The sequence below is a fragment of the Aedes albopictus genome, chromosome 3 (genome assembly GCF_035046485.1).
Source record: "Aedes albopictus strain Foshan chromosome 3, AalbF5, whole genome shotgun sequence".
Classification (NCBI taxonomy): Eukaryota; Metazoa; Arthropoda; class Insecta; order Diptera; family Culicidae; genus Aedes; species Aedes albopictus.
Window position 1 is genome coordinate 83,169,202 of NC_085138.1, and position 19,945 is coordinate 83,189,146.

Here is a 19,945-nt window from a genome sequence, read left to right on the forward strand (position 1 = left end):
TCGACAACATTTGAAATTGATTGTATAACATCTCGCTGAAAACCATTTCGCGGAATTCCTTTTCGCGGTGTGACATTTCGCAGAATGACATTTGGCGGAATGAACCATTTCGCGGAATGCACCGTTTCGCCGAAAACCATTTGTCGGAATGTAAAATTTCGCGGAAAATCGTTAAGGCTTTACGGGGCATCATCAGAATCATCGATCATTGCTCTTAAACTTTGAAGATGAAAATCTCGAGTTCTACTGCATCAAATGGGCTGAAAATTTGATCGTTTGTATGCTTACATGTAATGAACAATCGACTAAATTTTCAGTTAGATCAGTCTACTGGAACTGGAGATTTGCATGGCCAAAGTTTCGAGGGCCATGATGATGGACGAGACGAAAAATAGCACACGACGTCCACCTTAATAAGAGCAAACAATTTAACTTATCGAGAGACAACATCATGATGAGATTCAAAATTCAAACCAGCACATGAAAAATGGAATACTTCATATCAAAAATTCATTTTTGTAGCAGTATACTTTGAAAGAACAGCCTATGTATGAAAGAAGGGAAATTCTCTGATAATATTAATTTAGCAGTTTTGCCAAAATAAGTATAATGCATACAATTAATGAAAGAACAGTTTTGACCAGAAGAAGGAAATGTTTCGTATTGAACAAACCAGCATATCTGTTAAGAACAGCGTTTGTTTGAAAGATGGAAAAACCTGTAATACAAAAATGAGATTTTTTTCTAATATCTATTACAACAATTTGAGTTAGTTAGAACATACAAACAATAAATAGAAGAGAAATCTGGTAAAGTTATCACTAAGGAGTGTTACTTGGCTTAAGGGTTACGCGGTAACACTGTTTACAAATAGCATCATTTTGGCATAATAACAATGCTTTTAATCGATAAAGGTGAAAGTGTGGAAGCTGATTAGCAGATTCAGTTCCTGAATTATGATTCTGATGAATAGATGTTCGATCAATAAGATAATTGGCCTCGAAAGATCTAAAGAACATATCTCCCACAGAGTTAACAATAAGACCGCCAATAGATAACTCCATTGCAACTTTAACGAACAGCCGTTGTTTTAAAGAAGCATAAATCTCTAGTGTCAGCAGCCTGGCCACCAAAAAACTCACCAGCAGTGTTACCACAGACAAACAGGCGTCTCACTCTACTCACCTGCTATCGTTTCCCTTTTTAACGGATTATGCAAATATTCTGTAGTTCGCAAATCGCTTGCTCATGGCGCTTGCATCGTTTTTACTCCTGTTTGACGTTTGCTAACTGCTGCCATCTTCTCAAAGGATTTGCGAACCACTTCGTAATTAGCATTGGGCATTATCGCATTTTGTTCCAAGTGTTACGTCTGTTTGTCTATGGTGTTACTCTAAAGATCAGCCCATTTTTGACAGAATGAAAAATCTCAGATAAGTTAACAGTTTGCTCACTAGCCAACATTTTTAATAGTAAACATGAAAGAACAGCCTATTATCAAAAGAAGGTCTAATCTCCTATAGAGATATCAATTTGATCATTAAAAACTACACACCACATAAACAGCTTTTGAAGAGAAGAAGGTGAATGATGAAAAATTTAACAATCCAGTCGCCAAACAACAACGTTACCGTAATCCGGGGTCAAATTGATTACTTTAAAACAACTTTTGCGGATAACATCAGTGCCTGTTCAAATATTGCCAATAGATTTTCTGTAAAACCAGTACCCAGCGGATCTCCATGGACCCATGTGACAGAATTTTGTTCAACAAATTTAAACTTTAAGTTTAATAACTTCAATTATCAAAATTTTGGAAATGCCACTTTGGGGCGAAATTGATCAGTACACAATTAAACATCGGTTGGAAAGGAAAACTTCCTTCACCACTTAATTTTGCTCTTCTAAAACCGAATAACGCGTCTAAAGTCTTACAACTAGTGAATTTAATACTTTAAATGCAAAACTAAATTTTGAAATTTCCCCTTAAACGCCTAAAGGTAGGCAATTACATTTGAAAAAAAAAATGATTTCTATCACAATAAATGACTATTTCTTCATAAAATGAACTTTTTATAACTATTTCATGTTCTGATTAGCTGCATAACATCCCAACCAAGGCTCCACAAAAAAAGTTAAAACAGAGAATTAATGGGAAGTCCTATTAGCAATTGATTGTTTAGTAGCAATGATTTCAGCTAAATGGGAAATATATTGCAAATTCCTTGAAAAAATAAGGCAAAACTATTTTTTTCTAAAAAAATTAAAGTCTACACTCATCTCTAGACATCTACGAATCCGTTGATGTAAAAAGTTTAAGATCATTACGACGCTTAAGAGTTCCTAGTATGGAATTGCAATGTAGTACCCGAGTGATCAATGTCACCCCGCTGATCAGTTTGACCCCGGTTTACGGTACTGGAAAGAACAGACTTATTTTAAGGAAATCAAAACTCTGAAAAAGTTACCAATATAAGCGCTTGAAAGTACAACTTATGTGACAACGATGGCTTTTTGGTCATTGCGCCTAATGTCTATTTGGCCTCATTTGCATTCGACCTAAAGACATTCGGCCGAATGGCTTTTGGCATGACGTTCAGAACTCTCAAGAATATCAAAGAAGGTAAATTTTTGTTCAGAAAAGTAACAATCGTAGAGCTGCGCATGAATCGTTGATGGAGCTAGTAATGTTTAGCAGAGAAAATAATGTTTTATTCCATTATTATTTGCAAAGTATTAAATTCAGCGAAACGGTATTCCGCGAAACAGTACATCCCGCGAAAAGTCGTTCCGCGAAATGGTATTCGGCGAAATGGTGCATTCCGCGAAATGTTACACCGCGAAAAAAAAAAATCCGCGAAATGGTTTTCGGTGAAATGGTATACAACCTTTGAAATTTTGCATATTGTTCTTATCATTTACAAAAATCTCATTCCGGATACCCTTAACTTCGGCGATTGCGATGTTTGAGATGACTGGATTACTGTAAAGAAAGATTTGTATAACGCATCGAATTGCCATCTCGATCAAGTTAGAGACGAAAAATCAATTTACTGTTTTATGATTCTTGTTTATAAAAAAAAAGCTTAATGAGTTTTATGGTCTAATTGTTACTACCCTTCGGTAGATTTCGGTAGCCACCGTTATTACGCTATATAAGTGTATTCTTATAAACTACTCACCAATGCAATATAATGGTTACAATATCGACAACCGACTAGTTTCAAAATATCGCTGAATGCAGCGTAAAAGAGAACTTTCAGTACAGCATCCGACACGCAGCCCTTGCATTATTGTGACAGTGGCCCCAGATTACGCGAAAACGAAATTGTACTCCGGCAAATTGAATTTCGCATACCTACTCCACCGTTTCGAATATAACCCACAACTGCAGGAGAACGAAACGAGGAGAAACGATGAACTAGAGGATGATATGAAACCGCAAACCCAACCAAGCTCATGAAGATGTTTCCCCAGCATCCGCCGAACCGATCGAAGCAAATGGGTCAAAGGGTTCGGTTGCATCCCACTCGCTACTAGTCACAACTTTTCCGCCTCCTAGTTGCACCGCGCTCGCCGTAACCGTGGATTCCGAGATCCGTATCCATCCATCCATTCGATTGCTTTTGTCTTGCGAATGATACGCACTGCGGGGAAAAATTTAATTTTAAATGGTCAGAATTTCTAAAGCTCTGGGTCTTTGTGGAAGGATTCACACCCAAGGCACAAGGCAACAGAATCCCACATTCCCTTGGATTGCCGGCTAGTGGGTGCTGTGAAGCACTCGAATGGTGCCGAGTACCTACTTGGCGGCAAACCCCCGGTTGGCATAAAGTACCGATTTACGTCAATAACCGGTGACGGTCGCGTGATTTTGTGGCGCCATGCTCGACTGGACTCACTGCACTGGTTCGGTCATTTAGTGCTGAAGGAGCTTCTCCGAAACAGTCAGCTCTGATGTTGTTGGCGGTAGGTACTGACCAACCCTTCTACAAAGGTTCTAGGTCAGACGGTTGGCTAGTGGGAAATGGATGTGTCAGGGCGGTACGGGAGAAAATCTTTCGATCGTTGCTGTGATGGCAGAAACTGTGTGAAAAGACGTCCATTATGGTGTGTACAAGTTGATACGAAAGATAGTTGCGCTGTGACGAAGTGCGATGTGATGGAAGTGGCAGGAAACTGATTGGAGATGGAGGTTTTCTGATTGTTTTACGAGTGCATGATAGTTTGGATTGGCGAGTTGCGACAAGATGATTCTGTCGACTAACGCAAAATGGAATTGATTGGTGGTTGGACGAGTGAATACTTGGAGAGACACCACAATTGTGTTTAGAAGCACGAAGGGAAAATTTCACAACTAATCCATCCGTTACCCAACCCTCCTAGCGAGAGAGCGAAAAACGCATTCTTTTCGCTATAACCTTTCTGTTTTTTTTTTCAAAAAAATTCAAATGTTCATAAATTGATTTTTGCTTTGGCTTATCAAGCCAAGTGGAAATAACAATGTTTGAAAATGCTTTGACATTTATGTGCACAACAAAAAAATGTGCTGCATGAACATATGCAAATACAACGGATAGACAAATAATCAAAAATGCATCTAAAACTTTCAAATTTTCACTGCAAGTTGGCCAACAAGGTGTCTAACAATGATCCAAATTTGGGAAACATCGGGCCATTCTGAACTGTTATATCTCCGGATTCAATAAACCCAATGCAATGAAATTTTGAGCATTTATAACCTACATAAGGAGGTTTCAAAAACGTTTGACTTAAAATTGTTACTCTATTATGTTTTCTCAATTAGATAAAAAGACGATCAAGAGAAGAGAATATTGACAAGTGAGAAGTTTTTTTTAGTGAAATAGAAGAAGAAAGCATAGTAGATTGGAGGCGTACCAACGTGAAGTACTAGAATACCATACCGACTTTTCCCGACATGCACAGACAACAGTACAGGATAAAAGTTTGAACAGTGATGAATATTATTTATCCTCTGATTAAGATCCGAACCAAAATCAAAACATTCGCGCAAAAAATGTTTCGTGAGCCAACACACAAGACTGCAAGCCAGAAAGAAACTACCGCTGCTACTTCCTCAGTCGAAAAAAATCAAAAAGGATTACTTGAGGATGCATAGAGAAATACCTGGTGGAATTCCTGGAGCGATTCACTAAATCTCTGGGAAAATTCCAAGAGTAATGCCTGCGAGGATTCCTAGAGGAATCTTGGTAGGAATCCCTGGATACAATCTCTACACTCAGTTGCAAAAAAAAGCCAAGCTGAATTTTTCTTCCAAAATCCGCCATGTTCAATATGGTTGACAATTGACAATCTATATAAATAAAAATGGAATGGTGTTCGTATGTCACGAATAGGCTCGGGAACGGGTCAACAGATCGACATGATTCTTTCACTGTTGCATTCCGCCAGAGCTTCGACGTGTTCGTACGAAAAAATAATTAGAAAAAGTGAACGGGAAGGCAAGAAAAACAGGAAAATCTGAAAATTCATTTTGAGGGGCATTTCTTCATGGAACCGGATGTCAAAAAACAGAGTAGGCAGGCAAAACGACGTTTGCCGGGACTGCTAGTTATCAATATTTTAGGCTGAAAATTTTACCACTTCATCATCAACATAATGATATTGTATGGACAAAATTTCAAATTGATAGAAATTATATATTTTGAGTTATAACAATTTATATGAAAAAATCCATTTCTAGACATACCTTTTTCAAAAATCCGTATTTCGGTGAAATATTTAAGTAGCTTCATAAAAATTTCACTGCAGCGTCAGTAAATATAGAAAATGTGGTGGTCAAAATTGGAAATGTTTTCATCAAGCGGTTTGGGCCACAGAAATCGTCAAATTTGAAGTACCACTGTGGGTGCCTACAGTCTTCACTCCATATTGACCACGCTGAAACACCGGTGCAGAAAAAAAACCGAGGTCAATTCGTTCCATTAACGTTTAGATTTATCTGTTTTGATAAACAATCTATATTATACGACTTTCTTTTTATTTTCGTTGATCTGCTAGTTGTTTATGACATTCTACACGTAACACATAGTGCGTTACGCGTTACACGTGATGCGTTTCAAACATACGTATATTAGTGAATATACAAGTAGTTTGAATAATTTACAAATTTTGGCTACTGTTAAAACCTTATCATTAGCATACAAGTGATGTTACATGTCTTTCTATATCATACTTTGTGGTTCTCAATTATACCCCACAACTTGTTTACTTATAATATTTTTTTCACAGTTGCCAACATTTGTAAATTATACAAACTACTTGTATATTCACTAACATATGTATGTTTGTAACGCATTACGTGCAACGCGGATTTTTGAAAAAGGTATGTCCAAAAAAGGATTTTTTCATATAAATTGAAATTTTGTCCACACATTATCAATATATTGATGATGAAGTGGTAAAATTTTCAGCCAAAAATATTGATAATTTTCAAAGTTGCAGCAGATTGAACATGATCCATTTTGGGAGAAAAAATCAGCTCGGCTTTTTTTGCTACTGAGTGTACAGGAATTCCTGGACGAGTTCTGGAAAAAATCCCTGGAAGAACCAACTAAGTAGTTTCTGGCATGACAGAAGAGATGCCAAGACAAATTCCTGGAGGTATCTCAGTAAGAATTTCTGGGGGAGTTCTAGGGGTATTTGCTGGAAGAACCTCAGCAAGAATTACTTGAAGAAAACTAGCAGGAATTCCGGCAGAAAAACCTAGAGGAGTTTCTGGATGAATCCCATAAGAAATTTTGGAGAAAAGATGAAATATTTGAAGAAATTTTCATTGAAAAGGAAGTTTTTGTTGAAAAAGCCTAAGAGGAATTTTCCAGAGGAATCTGGAGAGGAATTTTTAGAGAACCCCATAATAAATTACCCTAGAGGAAGAAAGGAAAGTTCATCAAAGAAATATCTGGAGGAGTCCGTGGAATTCTTAAAGGTGCTTAAGGAATCCCAACCTCAACTATTGGAAATCCCTGGGAAAATTTTCTGAATTTCAAATTGATTGGATTGAACAATCCCAGCAATCCTAGCAACAATTCCTGACGAAATCTTGAGAGAAATTCTGTGAAGATTTATTATCGTGATAGCTGCGATATCAGTTTCTGGAGGAGTCCTATGGCTTGATGGAAGAACCATTTCATGAATTGCTTGAGGAATTCCAGCTGGAATTCCTGGATAGAGATCAAGACGAGATTCTGGAGGAAGCCCATGAGAAATTTCTGAAGGAATCCCACCCAAGCAACACACATGGTTACAAAACAGTGACGGCAGCGTATGTAAGGGTTGCGCAGTAAGTCACAGGGACTTCTCTGCAATACTTACATACGCTACCGTCACTGTTTTGTAACCATGTGTGTTACTTGGGCAGGATAAAATCTCTGAAAGAATTTCTGGTGGATTCACCGACAGAGCACCTGGAATAATCTCAGGAAGATTTCCTTGAACGATTCTAAAAAAAAAACAGGAAGATTTCCTTAAATAATTTTAGAAAAAAAAATACCGAAGAAATCCCTGGAGAAATCCCTAGAGGAATTCCTTGAAAAAATTCGAGCGATATCATAATAGAAATGCCTAGAGAATTCCTAGGAGGAATTTCTGGATGAATCTTTGCAAGAATTTCTAAAGAAAACGCATCAAAAATGTCTGAAAGAATCATAAGAAAAATTCCTTAAAGTACCTGGAGAGAATACTTAGAATAGCTAGAGAAATTTCTGGAAGAATTCATGGAAGAGTCCTTGAAGGAATCGAAGGATGAATTTCTGGAGAAATCCGAAGAAGTTTGCTAGGAAGAATGTTAGGAGAAATCCCTGAAGATGCGACAGTCTGCGCAGTCTGCGCGGAGCTTCAAGACTAACTCACAACTTGAGAGCTGCCACAATATCAGTACGTGTTCTGTGGAGGAATCCACATTCGAAGATATCTCCAGACAAACAACCGTCGCACAAAACCCGCAGCTGAAGGAGCAACATATGAAATCCTTCGAATCCATCAGCATCCCGCGATGGGTCGGTTTCCCCAAGGACTCGGTATCCACCGAATGTGCTTGAACGGACGGCGTCGTCCGCATCCAGCTGATGATGTCGAAATCAAGAGTTGCGCCACTGGAGGATCTGGAGAAAAGGAAACGCTAGCAGTCTACACCCCGTTCCGAACTATCTTCTGCCCTATATACTATTCAATCACCTGTATGAGAAGGTCTGTCAGGCCACTCAGCTGGCCATCCCGTCATTTATCTGGACCGATTCCAATATCGTTAAGTATTGGATTACGTCAACACCGTCACGATGGCAGGCTTTCGTCGTGAACAGAGTGTCCGAGATCCAGTACCTGACAAAGGGTGGTGATTATCTGGAGCCATGTAGCGGGTGTCGAGAATCCTGCCGACGTTCTCTCTCGAGGTATATCAGCTGCTCAGCTTGAATACCAGTCTCTCTGGTTCAACGGACCAGCTTGGCTGCAACAAAGTCGGAATTTCAGGCCACAGGATTCCGGAGTCACCGTCGACCAACTAGATCCAGCATCATTGGAAGAACGAAAGTCCGTAGCGTTGCCGGTGAAATTTTTTCACTGCACTCGACCCTGTCGTCCCTAGTTCGGCTGGTTGCTTGGATACCTCGATTCAGGCACAAATCGCAGATAGTGAACCGCACTTCCAGGAAGACCGGGTACCTCCGCTCGCTGGAGTACGAGAACGCACTGCTCCAGTTGGTTCGGCTGTCTCCAGAGAAATGCTTCCCGCATGAGATAGTAAGTTTGTCCCGGGAGGATCAGGTGAAAGACTCTTCAAAAATATTGGCTCTGAATCCCAAGCTGCGAGAAGGAGTACTCCGCTTTGGCGGCCGGCTGCGGAACGCACCAGTTTCGGAAGACCAGAAGCACCCGATGATTACACAGCGCAACATTTTTTTGTCTCAAGAGCAAACTTATGTGTCTCCGAAGGATTTTGGGCCGCTGAATCCGAATCCGGGCTCAGATTTGCTCCAACACGTCACAATTTTGAGCTATACCTCAATTTATAGGGCAAAATATGCGATTTTGGGCTTTTTTGACTGCAAGCCATTAAGCAAGGAAATATTTTTTTTAAGCAATCAAAAGGTTGATTGGTCAATTAACATCTAAATTAACGACTCATGCTAAATATTTCGTTTTACCTAATCAAATTTGATAGATTTAGGCATTTTATGTTAGTATAAAAACTTGCATGCAACTTTTGGAGGATGACTTGTATGGGAAATATCGTACCTAACATAAATCGCTTAAAACTATCAAATTCGATTTGGTAAAACGAAATATTTTGCATGAGTCGTTAGTTTAGATGTTAATTGACTAATTAACCTTTTGATTGCTTAAAAAAATATTTCCTTGCTTAATGGCTTGCAGTCAAAAAAGTCAAAAATCGCATATTTTGCCCTATAAATTGAGGTATAGCTCAAAATTGTGACGTGTTGGAGCAAATCTGAGCCCGGATTCGGATTCAGCGGCCCAAAATCCTTCGGAGACACATAAGTTTGCTCTTGAGACAGACAACAAGTTATTTTTTGTTACGCTGTGTTATCGACCACCGTCATCCGCTCGTCTCGATGATTATCCAGCACTACCATCTGAAGATGCTCCATTCCGGGCAGCAGGTAGTCATCGCCAGCACCAGAGGGAGGTTCTGGATACTGTACATTCGGAAGCTCGCACGGAAGTACCTCCACGAGTGTGTCATTTGCTTCCGAATGAGACCACGATGCTAGGAACAATTGATGGCGGAGTTGCCACCTGAGAGAGTGAAACCGGCACCGTCATTCCTTAGGGTTGAAGTGGATTACTGCGGTCCGTTCCAGGTTTCCTATCCGCAGCACCGTAGTTCTCCCGAAAAATGCTTTGTAGCAGTCTTTGTCTGCCTTGTGGTTAGGGCGGTTCACGTTGAGCAAGGTTACGCCCATCAGCTGCGGAAGAAGTGGACTATGCTGTACCTCTCCGAGTTGCACTCTGGACAAAGTGGACAAGGCAACAACGTGACAAAATCGTAGGTGGGATAATAGTCTTGTTGATGGACGAACAGCTTCAGTTATTGAAGTGGAACCTCGGCCGTGTTACTGAGGTGTTCCGAGGCTCGGACGGAAACATCCGAGTGATAGAAGTGGTCCCGATCAGGGACAACGTGGAGTCTTCCAACGAAGACGCATAACTCGCCTCCACCGGTGGTGCATCGGCACCCGCGGAGGTCCTTTGTGGCCTCCGCACTCCAGTAAGTTTTTGTATTTATCAGAAATTCCAAAAAATAATCGAAGTTTCATACCCCATAGCCGCTGTTCTACCCGGTCCCGGATCTCCGGGACATTCCAACCTCTGAAGTCAACCAGTCCTTGTCTCTAAGTTTGAGGTATCTGCATGCGTTGGTGATGGTAGCTGTGTTGATGTCCGTCTGTCCAATTGAGGCTCCCCATTCCATTTGTTTCTGGGTCCACCGACTCAACCGAAGCTTATCTTTTCGTCTCGTCGAGGTGCATCCTGACACCCACCTATGATCCAGTAATTCCTAGCGTCAGTTGGAGTTTGGCCAACTCCACGATCGGCACTGTGACTACCCTCGTAACACCCTCGAAGCGGTAGGAGCTCACCGCAACCGTCAGGAGACCCTCGGCCGCAAGGGCCTCCGTTCCAGGCAAGTGTTTTTACTGTTCACAAATTCAGTTTAAAAAGCACCCTCTTATCTGCAGCAACGCGTGAAGATCCTCTCCCCCCGTGGTCAAGGACGACCGCTGGAGAATCCTGAAGAAGTGCGTCGTTGATCGATGTACCAGGAATCCAAAGATCAACCCTAGCGCGTGGTCACTCATTCTGTCGTTTGCTATCACCAGCAACAGCTGACCGTCGCATGCTATTGTCCGTATGTGTACGGCTACCGATCGCTTCACGATCGGTTCGCTCCCGCTCCCTATCCATCTCTGCGGGATAGAGGCAGCAGAAAGTGTAAATAGTAGTTAGAAATATACCACCGCCGTACCCGGTACTACGTTCCCTGCGTTTGTTTCCGCGAATAAAGTTGTTCACTTTGACCCGCGAAACAAGTGTTTATTAGTGACGATATCACCGCGGACCTCTATGTGCGCAAACATGAGCAATGCCATCTTGGATTTCTGCCGGGGATTTCGTCAAGAAGATCTTTCTCGTCATTCTACCTTGGATGCATTCTTTCAGCTTCCCGTATGTGTTTTCCAGGAAATCCATCAGAAACTTCTAAAGGGATTCCAACAAGAATTTAGACTTAAATCCACGAACTCAATCAAGGAATTCTCCAGAAACCCCTAAAGGAATCCTAGAAGGAAATTCAAGAAGATTCCCAAAAGATACTACCGAAGAAAACTTAACAAATAGTCCTGAAGGAATCTCATAAAAATCTCCTGAAGGTTTACTAAATAGATTTCTTTCTTGATTCTCAACAGGAGAAGGGAAACCTTCATACCCACTATTTTGGAAGGAACTTCTCTTGGAGGAATAACAATAAGAAATCCTGGAGGAGTTCCAATGCATATATGTACTAAAGAGATTTCAGCAAAAGCTCTTGAAAGATTTTAACAATAGAAGTATCAGAACACACTACCGTAAGAATCTAAGTATGGAGCTGTTGGAGAAATTTTCGGAGGTTTTTCAGAAGAATTTTCTCAAAGAATGCCAAAAGGAACTCTTTGAAGAATGCCACAAATAGCTGTTGATGAGATCCCAGTAAAACTTTTGGAGGAATCCCCTACGCGGAGTTTCAAAGGGCCATACTTTGTTAAGAGAAGATTCGGAAGGAGTTTCAGGGAGTGTCAGAAGGATTTCAGGAGACTTCGGAGGGGATTCGGGAAACTTTAGGTGATTCCAGGATGTTCCAAGGCCCTTCGGGGTTATGGTTCGTTTTAAAAAGCTTCAAGGAAATTTTAGCTTCCAATGTGGTTTCAAAGGGCTTCCAGGGTGTTTCAATGGTTTCCACAGGAGTTTTCTGTGTTTCAGGGAAATGGAGTTCAAATGAGACTCAACGCATTTCCAAGGACTGCAGAAGGGGTTGTAAAAGAACAACAGGGCAGTCAAGGCATGGTGAGTTCCGTATCACCCGTGCCTGTCAATGCGGATGACATACGATCTGACGGCTTGGGTCTGCCAAAGAGGAATGAACGTTGACATTTTCGGTGGGAGATGCTAGAGAAAAAGTGCACCGTAATTAGAAAATTATTGAGTTCTTTTCGCTACGAAGATTTTAATTTCTCTGTATTTCACATCTTCTGTGGGCTGAATTATCGAGGAGAAATTGGAATAAGTTAATCGTAAATTGTGTACCCTAAAATTTATACCCAATTGCTAAATGGATTTTTATTAATTTGTAGATTCTAAGGCTAAGTAGTACGAAGTCGTAAAACGTGCACTTTCTTTGTTTACTTAGTGCAATCATTTGTAAGTAATACTTGAATTCAGTTGAGTACAATTATATATAACTTATAAACAAAACTTGTTAAACTTAAATAAGATTCATGCAGTTTCATGCGATACGGAGTTCGAAGTGTTTCGGATTGATTTAAGAAGGACACGAAATGTAAGTCACTTACTTTGTATAATAGAACTGACTTTAACCTAACACAAATACAATTACAGCTTGAAGCTGCTTTGCTGCTGGAAAGACGTGATTTACACCTTTAACACCTATCCGAAACAAACTTCAAGATTTCTGGTACCGAAGATCGATAGGGGAGCTGCGGAGTAAGCGGCCAAGCTATCTGGATCGGCCGTGTAGTATACGGCAGTGGTAAAAGTACTGCGAAGTAAGCAGTACTAGCAACGATGATGCAGCCCGCAAAAGTATGCGGGAAATGTTCGTCCGGCGGTTCGATTGGACAGATGGTCGGATGCGATATGTGCGACGTCTGGTTCCATACCGGTTGTGTAGGTGAGACGGATACGAATCTCAACCCGGACAGGACTTGGAAGTGCAGCCGTCGTTGCGTGAAGGACGACACTGGAGAAGTATCTAGCAATCACGCTAGCAAGTCGGTAAGGAGTTCGGCTAGTAGTAGAGCTCGACGGGAACTTATTCTGCAACAGCTGGAAGAACAACGTGCCTTGAAGCTGAAACAACGCGCGGAGGAGGACGAGATAAGGAGAAGGCGTGTTGAGGAAGACGACGCGTTTCTCCAACAAAAACTGGAACTTATCCTGGACGATGACAACGAGAGCAGGCGTAGTAAGCTGAGCAGTCGGGCTAGCAGGAAAAAGGTCGAAGACTGGCTCAACGACGGCCGAGACGGCCAAACTGTGGCGACCGATCCGGCAATCAATACAGTCATCCCGCAACCCGGAGAAGTGCATCAGCCTGGCCTTATCACCTCGGTGGCAGCAGCGCATATACCAGAGTGCGCACCCTCAACTTCTGGGCTGCAGAGAAAGGTTCCAACATCGACATCAACACCTCAGGCAGGTAAAACGCACAAAATAGTAGTAGTAGACGACCCTCGAAATAGTATATCGCAGCATATAGACCACCCTAATTATCTTGAGGACAGTCAGGGGTACAAATTACTACCGTCATGTTTAGTAGCATCGAACGTGGGAGGGCAGCCTTTCCCTTTGTATGCGTCGTCCAAAATACCGCATGTTAACGATATCTCTGAAAATTGTAAGGTGAAATCGACATGCGCTGAGACAAGAGTCACCTTTTCAGGGTACATTCCTCCATTTGTACCCAGTGGTCATCAAAATACATTCTGTCCAAATTGTCAAGGTGTGGGAACTTGTCATGGGCAATCAGCCAAGCTAGTTCCGCGAAATACGTTCGTTCCTTCGCTCGTCGGTGTCTCTACAGTAGCTCCGGAAGTGTTATCAGGTGTTAACATACAAAACGCAACTTTGTCAGTTCTACCGCCATCAATATCCGATTTCAATCTAGACGTCGAACAGCAAGTGCCGATAGTCAGCGCAGCAGAGCCGATCGGCGGCGCAAGTGCAGCCGTGTTGCAGCCAAATCCGGCAGGCATTCAGCAGTTTAGTAGGCCACAAGTTGGAGTGTCGCTTCAGCCTGCGCCCAGTAGCGCGCAGTTAGCAGCGAGGCAGGTGATACCACGCGAGTTGCCAAACTTTTCCGGTGATCCACAAGACTGGCCGCTGTTTTCAGGTTCCTTCTACAACTCTACGACAGCATGTGGGTTCACCGATGCGGAAAACCTAGCCAGGCTTCAACGATGCCTGAAAGGGCATGCGCTGGATTCAGTGAAGAGCCGTCTGTTGATGCCGGAGTCGGTACCACATGTGATGGAAACTTTGCGTAAGCTATATGGGCGACCGGAGGTTCTCATCCACACACTCCTACGAAGACTGCGCAGTGTACCACCACCGAGAACCGAGAATCTACAGTCGGTCATCACGTTTGGAATGGCCGTACGGAACTTGGTCGATCACATGTTCATCGCGCAGTTGATGGACTATCTTCGTAATCCCGTGCTACTTCACGAGTTAGTGGAAAAGCTTCCGTCATCGATGAAAATGCAGTGGTCGTGGTACAAACGATCACAAGCGGAAGTCAATCTTGCAACATTCGGGGAATTCATGACTGAGCTTGTAAATACGGCCTCAGACGTGACTCTTCCAACAACGGATGCCCCTCTTCACCAGCCTAGACCGAACCATGTAGGGAAGGAAAAGCAGCAACTGTACGTACACGAGCAGACACAAGGCGAGCAAGCCGGAACGAGGAGATCGTGCCACTATTGCTCAAACGAGGAGCACGAAGTAGTCATATGTCCGTTAAGTCGTTGGATGTAGATGGCAGGTGGAAAGCAATGCGGTCGAAAGGTTTATGCAGAACGTGTCTGATTCCGCATCAAAAGTGGCCATGTCGTTCAGGAAAGGAGTGTGGAGTCGACGGTTGCCGGATGCGTCACCATGCACTGTTGCATTCGCGGGGCACTATGGAGTCAACGACTAAGCAAGCGGGGTCCGAAAGAAAATCGGGTCCAAGCGGAACGAATATCATCCAGCAGAATCACCATTCAGCGTTGAACTTTTGCCTGTTCCGTTATTTGCCGGTGACACTCGAAAGAAATGGAAAACAGGTGGAAACGTTCGCCTTTCTTGATGATGGATGTCAAACAACGCTTATGGAAGCCGGACTGGCAGCGGACTTGGATATCGCCGGGCCAGCTGAGTCGCTTTGGCTAGGATGGACGGGAAATATTTCACGAGAGGAAAAGGGTTCGCAACGCCTATCGGTGAACATATCCGGTGGCGGGATGAAGAGTCAGTACAAGTTGAGCAACGTACGTACAGTCCAGAAGCTTCAACTGCAAGGGCAAACGTTCGACTACGAAGAGCTGATAAAGATCTACCCACACCTACGTGGCCTTCCGCTGCGCAGTTATGTCAACGTCGTGCCGAGAATCATCATCGGCATTGAACATGCACAGCTGCTAACTGCATTGAAGGTACGAGAGGGCAAATCAAACGACCCAGTTGTAATTGAGACTCGATTAGGCTGGTGCGTATACGGCAAGCAGACGTCTGGAGATGGTTCAGCTATAGAGCGAGTATATCTACACACAGAGGAGCAAGACATTGGGAACCGTGAGCTTCATGATTTGATGAAGCAGTACTTCGCTATTGAGGATGCTGCGGTGACCACTCCTATCGAGTCTGCAGAAGACAGTCAAGCTCGAGCCAAAACAAACACCAGAACTACCTACACAAGTTTACAAAATAAAACGAAAGTCGTGAACTTCTGTCAATGACCAAAATTTTTCAAGCACAATTTAGTGCTGATTTCGAAACCGACCTTCAAAAAAATTAAAGTAGAACAGTTTTTGAGTTTTACCTCAATATCGAGTTTTGTAACTTTTCAAAATATGTAATTTACTAAAATTCAAATATATTACGTTTTGTTCAACCAATTTTAAATCTTTTTCCATAAATTGAAAGCTGAATACAATACCATTCGATCATCTGAATACAGGTTTTGCGTCAGATTGATGAAATTCAAGATATTGGCGAGTTTTGGGGACGATCTTCTTAAATTTTAGCAAAATTCCCAAAATTTTTTGTAGAAATGTATTTTTTTCAATAAGAAAAAACCAACTTAAAAATGCTTTCTCGACGTTTATTTGACATATCATATGTAGGCGAGTTACAGTAAAAATTTCAGCTCAATCGGAGCATTGATTACGAAGAATGAGATGTTTGAAGTGAGCGACTTTGCTTAAAAATAGAACAAAACTCGATTTCAAATCATCAACGTTGTATGGGAAATCGAAAAAATTTCCACTCTACTGTAATTTTTTTCCTTCGCGTTTTCGAATTCAGGGCATGATTCTACACCAAAAATGATCATCAGCTTACCGAGTTCAAAAATGCTGTAAACTAGTGCTATTATTTCAACCCGCCATCTGCACCACATATGGGCGGCTGTTGGGAGCAGATGGTCCGCTCCGTCAAGGTGACAATGGTGGTCATCGAAGAACACACTCGCCGTCCTGGCGATGAGGTGTTGGAGACCATGGTTTTAGAAGCTGAAGCCATCGTCAATTCACGCCCGCTGACCTACATCCCGATAGACGACGCAGATCAGGAAGCACTTACACCGAACCACTTCCTTCTCTACGGTAATCAGGGAGTCGTACAACCCAGGACAGCGTTTTCGGTGGAAGGATCAACATTGCGGAACAGTTGGAAGTTGACACAATACTTAACGGACCTGATTTGGAAACGGTGGGTGCGTGAGTATCTGCCAACGTTGACCCAGCGCACTAAGTGGATCCAGCCTACGAAACCATTGCAACCTGCAGATGTAATGTTTGTGGTCGATGAGAATAAGCGAAACAGATGACTGCGAGGACGAAAAATTGAGGTGTTTCAAGGAAAGGATGGACAAGTTCGGAGGGCTGTTGTGCAGACTAATGACGGGATCTTGTCGAGGCCGGCCATCAAGTTAGCGCTGATAGATGTCCGTCCAAACCGGAAGCAGCCTGATGACGGGAGATCCCCGGAACTACACGGGAGGGGGAATGTAAAAGAACAACAGCACGCAAAAAAATCCGTTCCGATATACGTGCACTAACAGTCACGGCAACGGGAACTATGCATAGCAACGATAACAACAATAAGAAATGTACACCGTGAACTAGATGTCACGGTTTCTAGAACGCCCATATTGACAGCTGGAACTAGTTCCAGTTCACGGTGTATATTTGCTTGTTCTCATATTTGCGTTTGTTTGTTCACGTTTATCAGAACGGTTTTCTGAGCGTGAGGGCAGTCAAGGCATGGTGAGTTCCGTATCACCCGTGCCTGTCAATGCGGATGACATACGATCTGACGGCTTGGGTCTGCCAAAGAGGAATGAACGTTGACATTTTCGGTGGGAGATGCTAGAGAAAAAGTGCACCGTAATTAGAAAATTATTGAGTTCTTTTCGCTACGAAGATTTTAATTTCTCTGTATTTCACATCTTCTGTGGGCTGAATTATCGAGGAGAAATTGGAATAAGTTGTTCGTAAATTGTGTACCCTAAAATTTATACCCAATTGCTAAATGGAATTTTATTAATTTGTAGATTCTAAGGCTAAGTAGTACGAAGTCGTAAAACGTGCACTTTCTTTGTTTACTTAGTGCAATCATTTGTAAGTAATACTTGAATTCAGTTGAGTACAATTATATATAACTTATAAACAAAACTTGTTAAACTTAGATAAGATTCATGCAGTTTCATGCGATACGGAGTTCGAAGTGTTTCGGATTGATTTAAGAAGGACACGAAATGTAAGTCACTTACTTTGTATAATAGAACTGATTTTAACCTAACACAAATACAATTACAGCTTGAAGCTGCTTTGCTGCTGGAAAGACGTGATTTACACCTTTAACACCTATCCGAAACAGGGGTTTAAAGTGGTTTTGGAGGCTACAGGAGAAAGACGAATTAATAGGGTTCAGGGGGTTTAAGGTAGTTTCAGAGGAGTTATAGATGAATTTCAAGGGATTCTAGTAATGTTTCAGAAGGGTTTCCAGGAGGCTAGGAGACTTCAGTCTTTCAGAGTGTTTCAGGGAGTTTGAGATGGGTTTCCGGAGGTTCAGGAAATTCCAGAGAGGTTTCAAAAGGTTTGAGGAAATTTTAGTTAGATTTCAAGTGGAAATTGATGAAACATGTGTATGATCCTGTGTGAGTATGTACCTACCCAGTCAACACACGATCGTATATGCTATTGAACAGGATGCTAAAGTGGAGGCGATATGCGTACACTTTTCACACGGTTAAATGGAAGCATGTACGCATGTGGCCTCCAGTTCAGCATCCTATACAACATCATATACGACTTCGTGTTAGTTGGGTAACTGAAGGCTAAGCTTCTTAGCTTTCTTTCATTTTTTTGATAAACATTTTCCTTGAAAAACAGCAATGAGTTATTCCCTCCGTGTTATTTGCACAAAATCTTCAAAACCCGCATCTATCACTCTCGAAGTCAAGAACTTACCTTCGCGCCACAATCTTCTCCCGGCAGTTGAGCGTGTTTCGAGTTTCGTTCCTCGAAACCCGGATGGCTTGCAGCATCCGCAGGTAGGACGTCCCGATGAACAGCAACGAGAACGTATTAACGAGGATGAACAGCCCGGCCGAGTACTCCCAGCCCATGGCGTACGGGTCGTGGATGTGAATCGAAAGGCACACCCCGTTGGTTCCGTAGAACTGCGGTCCGAAGTAGTCGGTGGCCGAGAGGGGAGCCGCCGCCGCCGAAGCTGCCACTCCCCAGAGCAGTGCCAACCGCAGGATGACTCGGGTTTTACTGCCGGACCGCTGGTACAGTGGACGGGTGACCGAAATCAATCGATCCCAAGTGACCAACGTCAGGAGCAGCGTGGACGACTGACAGCTCAGGGTGCTGAGAAAACCGCTGAAGGCACACAACCCACTCGCTCGCCATTCCTCCTCGTACAGCAGGTACTGGCCTCTGCGGGTGACATGGGGGAAAATCGGATTCAATTATTTCCTGTCGGCGTGATTTGATTTCATAGAAAATAGGAGTTTGCTTTAAGAGATGGGATCACTTCATACTGTTCCTCATTGAAGCTATTTTTGGCACTTTAAACCTAAAGATCTCACTCAAATCGTTAACCGTTAATTATCGCATCATAAAGAATCACCACCTACCGGAACATAATGTCGGCCGTGGCAATAATTGCCAAATAGATTCCCATCATAAGATCGCTGGCGGCCAGGTGCCTCAGGTACAGCGAGTGCTCGGCGTGCGCTTGGCTACTCCTGGTTCCGACCATATAGCGCCCGAACAGGACCAGCAAATTACCGATGATTCCAACCGCAGCCATAATCCATACGCTGAAATGAGGGAAGAAAAATCTAATTTAAAGCTCGGCTGGTTAGACTCACAAAATGTGGTGTCGAAAAAAAGGGTCTTTAATGAGATAATGTTCATTGCCGAGGCGGGTGATGCACATAAAATAAAAAATGCCAAACGCGGACACGTGCCCTTATTTTTTCGGCTTTCAAACTGTTTTGGCTCGATTTCGGGAAGTAGCAGGTGGTATGTCGTTCCGATAAAATGAAATTTTTAATTAAACTTTTCCGGGTTGTCCTGCTTGGCATGTCTTTCGGTACTTAATGGCGTTTGAGAGGCAAGCTCAAACTAATCACGGAGAGGACAAGAAAGGAGTATCATAGTTGGGAAGACTTACTTAAAAATTGCGCAATACATAAACTGTCTATAGAATAAAAACGATTCACATTGCAACTAGCCATGGTATAACAATATCAGTATGACATTCAAAAAATTGCTACGGTAATGAGATTCAAATATATAATTTTATCAATAATAAACTGGAACCTTTTCAAAAGCAGTTTTCTCGTTCAAATTTAAAATTTCCGCAATGAAAATGTATTCACTGTATTGTG

General features: G+C 42.4%; 1 protein-coding gene across 1 annotated transcript in view; it reads right to left on the bottom strand.

Moving 5' to 3' along the window:
• The window catches only part of LOC134292243 (relaxin receptor 2-like), a 166,462-nt gene that overhangs the window by 71,542 nt on the left and 74,975 nt on the right, over positions 1 to 19,945 (bottom strand). The window contains exons 10-11 of the mRNA XM_062861234.1: positions 19,187 to 19,372; positions 18,513 to 18,986 (exon numbers count right to left, since the gene is read on the bottom strand). Coding sequence (XP_062717218.1) covers positions 18,513 to 18,986; positions 19,187 to 19,372 — 660 coding nt within the window. The remainder of the gene's footprint in view (positions 1 to 18,512; positions 18,987 to 19,186; positions 19,373 to 19,945) is intronic.